Here is a 6,000-nt window from a genome sequence, read left to right on the forward strand (position 1 = left end):
ATGGTGTATAAGCTCAATCAGTAAGATTATACAGTATTCGAGATTGTTCCGTTTAAGAGAAGTATTTGAATACATTACGTAAATACTCGTATGATATACATTACTCACTTTACCCACTGAACCCTCATTATGAATGCAGAGGCTGTTCCGAGTTACGTCCAGAGATGTCGCTACTATCCTCGCTGTTCTCGGATATTGCATCAAGAGAGACTGCATTGTTTAACCGCTAAATAATGTGGTCTCACTTTGGGATTGAATACCTTGAGCAGAAGTAATCGAATACTTTTATCAGGATTCGAGATATCTTGAGAACTTTTTAGAATTGAATTCTTCGGCAGTTTGGTCTCAAATACTCCCATCACTAGTCAGCACTATGAATCCTCTCGGCCATTATTCTTGGCTTTATAGAGAGGGGCCTCTATCTCATCATCAGATAGCTCCTCAGTTGTTCTTATGTCGGCTGAGTGAACCTTCCAGTCCTCATACATAGGTAACTATCCCTCACCTGGCTGGGAGAGTATGCCTTGTGGTATTACATAGACATGCTACCCTAGATTGCATGGCCAGGCTAACAAATGGCACCGAAATATAAAAAAATTAATATTTCTCCCCGCATCACGTTTTTCCCTCATCCTGTAAAATTGAAAGCATCACATATAAGCAATATGTTGTTTGGAAACTCTGCTCTAAACAAATACAAACCAAGCAATTTATGTTGTACTAAATCTAATCTACGGGTTGAGGTCTGATAAGAAGGTTTTCTCACAGGTGTACAGTATTCTCGTCGTCGTCGTCATCATCATCATGAATTCCTTTCGGTGAGCCAGGTAGGATGTTTTAGAATGATGTGCCTCCTTTTGTTACCGTTTTGGTATGCTTCGTCTCACTCTGTAGATCATTCCATATTAAGAAAACAGTATTGCTCATATGGACCTACAAGGAGTGACACCCGTAATTCTTTGTGATTAGGGAATATTATAATGAATTTTATATTGTATTATGAAAGAAAGAAAAACGATGAGGCACTGTTTTGCTTGTGAGTTATTAGAATAACTACTTAATATTATCTATTTCATAAATACATTTGGAGGGAGAAAGCACAATGGCAGGAACAGCCATTGCTTTGTTGCATTCCTTTATTTTCCTTCCGAGTTTCTTTGTACATATAATGCATAATCCGTTACAGCAGATTATCGCTATTGAAGAGAAGTTATCTATTTATTTGTGTGTGTTCTAATATTCCTGTACTGTATAGCAGTTGTTACTGAATATTTTGATGACTGGGTGTGCAGTGATACATCATGGCATGACTTGTACTCATTCATAAATTCGCTATGATTTTTACCTATCCCTGGTTTTGTCATTTAGCTGTTGTTTCTTAGGCACATTTTAATTTTGCCACCATTTTCCTGTATTGCTGTGAAAAACTAAATGAGCTCCCACTAAACCTCTCATGCCCTTAAGTCCGTAAAAATAATTTTCAGCATAGTTTTTTCCCCCTTTCATCTTGAAATTAAATACAAAGTTTCACCGTATGTACGTACTACCGTTTTCCTGTGATGCTGTTGAGCAGAACCGCTCGACATGGCAACCTTGTTGTCATAAGAGCAATACTGTTTTCGTAACATGGAATGATCTATAGGGCATCCCATATTTTTCTTCTCTTCTCGAGGTCTTCTCTTATCTGGTCTAATCACCTTTTTCTTGGGTGTCCAGTCGGTCTTCATCCCGGAACGTTGTTCTCGAAATATTTCCTTGAAGTTCAAGTTGCCTGCATCCGCTTAACGTATCCTAGCTACTTCAACCTTGCAACACTCAGCCTTTCTTCCATGGTCAGGCTGGCTTGTAGGTCCTTTCATATCTGATCATTCCTAATTCTGTCCTTCCTTGTTTTCTGTATAGCTGATCTAAGGAATTTCATTTCACAAGCTTACAGCTGACTTACCTCTCTTTTATGTATGATGCAACTCTCCAGACTATACGCCACGATGGGCAGGAGATAAGTCTTTAACATGGTCTGTTTAGCCCTCTGAGGAACTATGAGGAATAGTATTATAATATAGATAATAGAAAGGAACAAATGAGTTTATATCAAGTCATATACAGGAAGAAAGGGAATGTTGTACCACGATCATATGGGATAGCAGAGAATGATATTTACAAAGTATATGTAAAAGCCATTTTCATTTAACAGGCATACTGTAGGTACTACGATGGTACAGGCATAACATGAAATACCGTACTTTCATGTAAAGAAAATTAAGTAAAGAAATATTTTATCTGCATTAATAGGAAAGAACACATGCAGCAGTACAGTGGGCTTGCTTCTGCATGCTTTTAGTCACTCCAGTCATAATGTCAGGCAACATATCTGGATAAGATCAGAGTAGTAGAGTGATTTATGAACTTAAACTTTCAGGACAAACATTTCAAGTTCCCTATGGGAAACAAAATATATTTCATTAACCATGATATACATATAACTCAAATTCAACTGTGTTTATATTTGCTTCATTTCTGTTTGTTGTTGTTGGTATGTTTCTTTTCTCTGTTGTACATATCTTCCTCAATTTCTATATTATTTTTCTTTTACTTTTTTATATTTATTTTGTTCTAGTTATTTGGTTATATTATTTCTTCCTTTTGTGTGGCTGAACTTGTACCTTAAGCTAAATAAATTATTTAACTTGGTTAGATATGGTACTTGTTAACCTCATACATCAAGACATTTAAGGATTATTGAACTTGATTACAATAATTCTAGGGAACTGCCACTTTCATCGGAGTTCGGCCCCGCAACCGAGAAGTCCTGCAGCGGCGGATGTATCGCACGGAGATCGAGGAGTGGATGCGGGAGGCTGAGCTGGAGGAAAGGGGGGAACCGGTCATTCTGGCGAGCCCCGAGACAACGATCCTCAATGAGGCAGGGGATGCCAGCGAGGGATATCAGCGGAACGTATCCATTAATTGATTTGGTAACAAAGGTCTATTACGTTCTGCTCCACACTGTCAGTGCCTGGCACAGCCCTTCTACCCCACCGTCACTAGCTCCCCCATTTTACTTGTTTTATGACCCTTATAGTTGACCTTTCTACAGGGTCATCACTTAATTTAACATTTTGGAGAAGTATGTCAAATAACTTGGTAGCTTATATGTTATAGAATAGGGGGTTCTAACTCTTAGTCATCGTGGCACATGCAGTTGCTGCTCTTCTCCTGTGCTGCAGCCTAGGCTGTTCTAACTCATAGCTCGCTGGACACATATGGTGGCTGTGAATCTTCCTGCTGCAGAGCAGCAAAAAAAAAAAAAAAAAAAAAAAAAAAAAATCTTTAATTTGAAAAAAGTGGCATGTAGTAAATCTGTCGCATAGCTTTTTAATTTGCTTTCATACAGCTTTTTTTTTTAAACTTTCTTATAAAAATTCATCATTTTATTTAACATTTTTAGACCTTTACAATTCTGGAAGATAAACAAAAGCTAAAGGTAGAAATGATCTAACCGTAACAACAATTTTAATTAGATCTAGAAATGGTTTGTTTTAACATATAAAAATACAAGCCAATTAAGTGCCCTGGAATTTATATAAAAGATCCTTATATTAGTAATATGAGATGTGATAGGCTGTCATGGAAATATTATCATTCATTACTCATCATTTAGAATCTCATTGTACAATGTTTGATCTGTTGGCATTTTATTTAATAGGACCTCCTTTACAGAAGGTTGATATTCCTATGAGAAACCTTTGTAATCTTATATATGATTATAATGAACCAAAGGGAATTTTATTGAATAGCTTAAGCTCTTCTGTGTGATTTTGTTTTAAAGATAGCAACATCTTTATCCTTTGAGAATAGGAAGTCGAAAGTTCTGCAGAGCAGAGAATTTACCTTGACTGCATACCTTTTACATATGCAGTGTGTTCTTATGTAATATTCAACTATTCATATATTTTATGTTCTTTGGTGTGAGGTGTTGTATCCTTTTGATCGTTCCTTTATAACCTTCTACTTAATTGAATACTTAATATTTTATTTATTAGGATGTAGTAACAAATTGAGAAGGAAATGGAAAGGCACTGAGGGGCTGATGATCAGAACGCAGTGGATCTTTGTGATCGTGCAGTGCATGATTGGCAGGATCTAGCATGTTTAAAGCAAGAAGAAGCATTCACATTCATTAAAAATTACTGTTACTAAATTTTATATCTTACTCAATCCCCATAGCCACATGAATACATACACTTATCTAGCAAAGTGAATTGGGCACTTGTCTGAAATGTTTTTCTCTGTTAGAGCCTCATGGAGCCACCTTGTGCTGCTATAACAGCAGCCACCTTATCAAGAATGTTCTTGACTGGGTTGTGCAAGACGTCTTCTGTAATGCACGGCCATTTTTCTTGCAACATCTCAGGTAGTTGGGCAAAGGAAATTGCCTGCCCTTCCTAAGCCAGACCAACTTCTCTCAAAGGCATTTGTTAGGATTAAGATCAGGACTCTGTGAAGGCCAGTCCAATTCTTGAGCACTGTTCTCTGCAAACTATCGTATTACCTGCACCTGGCATTGTGGTTCTGGAAGTGACAATAATTTTGTTGTGTGTTATGATTTCGTAGTTTATTACCGTGATTGTCTATTTTATGCTGTGCCAGTCAGTGTGTTTGGAATTAAGGTTGACAGCTAGTATAACGTGTTGGTAATCCAATAATAGGTCGATGTCTGTTGTTTCATGATAGAGAATCTTACTGTAAGACTGTGAGTTCTGGGGTACCCAAAGAACACCAGTAATCCCATGTTGTGGTATGAGAAACATGCCCACACCATTACAACAAATTTCCTGGTAGCCACTATTGTTTCTGGTAGAAGACATTCCCTAGGTAGCTGCCATGCTCATAGGTGTCATAGGAAAATGTAGCCTCGGCTAGCTCATTATGGAGGAAATCTATCTGTAATGCTGTGGAAATATTTGAAGCCAGCTGCCAATATCTGTGGCAGATAGAAGACAGCAGAAACAAAAACAAAAGACACTGACTTCTCACAAGCAGATCTTTTTCAAAATGTATGCAGGCACCGTGGAAAGATATGCAGCTCTCGCATTGGATCATACAGTCATACAAGAACAAACAATTAAATAACTGCTCGAGTGATTCATTTGTCATGACAAACCTACTTGAGTCTAGTGTTTGTCCATCACATATCTGTCTGATCAAAACATTGTGAACCTTGACTTGTCACTCCACAGAACTAATTTCTGCTGCTCCAGTGTCCAGTTCCAATGTTCTAAACACTACTTGAGCCTTTGAGGGCAATTTATCTTTGTGATATGGCACTGCTGTTCTAGAGTATGATTTGCTGGGCTTCTGTTCATAGTGTTTCCTTAGAGAGAGATACCACTGCTGGATTCGTTGGTTATGTTTTATTTTTGACAGTTTATGTATCTGAATTCTGGGATCTCTGTTGATCAGAATATGAGCTTGCCCACATCATTCACAGGTGTCGCATTGTCCATTCCTTCCATTTTCTCAGGATGAAAGCCACAGTTGATTGAGCCTACTTAACTCTGGGACTACTGCATTGCGTTGCCGATGTGGTAGCTGACGATTGCATCCTCGGCACCATACATCATCTCCTTTGCAACTGGTTCTCTTGCTCGCTTAGACTCGTGAAGTCTGAACACATCAGATTACCTACCATGTAATCAAATTATGTACCATCATGTTTGGTCTAGTTGCCCTTTATGGCTTGAAAACATGGATCATTGGCAAAGATGAAAAGAGAAAATTAGAGGTGTTTGAGCTGAGGTATTGGAGGCAAAACCCTGCATAGAAACAATGACTAATAAGGATGTGCTTGTGCGCGTAGAGGCGCGCGGCTGTGAGCTTGCATCCGGGAGATAGTAGGTTCGAATCCCACTATCGGCAGCCCTGAAGATGGTTTTCCGTGGTTTCCCATTTTCACACCAGGCAAATGCTGGGGCTGTACCTTAATTAAGGCCACGGTTG

General features: G+C 38.4%; 1 protein-coding gene across 1 annotated transcript in view; it reads left to right on the forward strand.

The window, feature by feature from the left end:
* LOC136885885 (two pore channel protein 1) overlaps positions 1–3,263 on the forward strand; it is a 77,054-nt gene extending 73,791 nt beyond the window's left edge. The window contains exon 13 of the mRNA XM_067158574.2: positions 2,765–3,263. Coding sequence (XP_067014675.2) covers positions 2,765–2,971 — 207 coding nt within the window. The 3' untranslated portion in view covers positions 2,972–3,263. The remainder of the gene's footprint in view (positions 1–2,764) is intronic.
* Positions 3,264–6,000: the final 2,737 nt, after the last annotated feature.

The sequence above is a fragment of the Anabrus simplex genome, chromosome X (assembly GCF_040414725.1).
Source record: "Anabrus simplex isolate iqAnaSimp1 chromosome X, ASM4041472v1, whole genome shotgun sequence".
Taxonomy (NCBI): domain Eukaryota; kingdom Metazoa; phylum Arthropoda; class Insecta; order Orthoptera; family Tettigoniidae; genus Anabrus; species Anabrus simplex.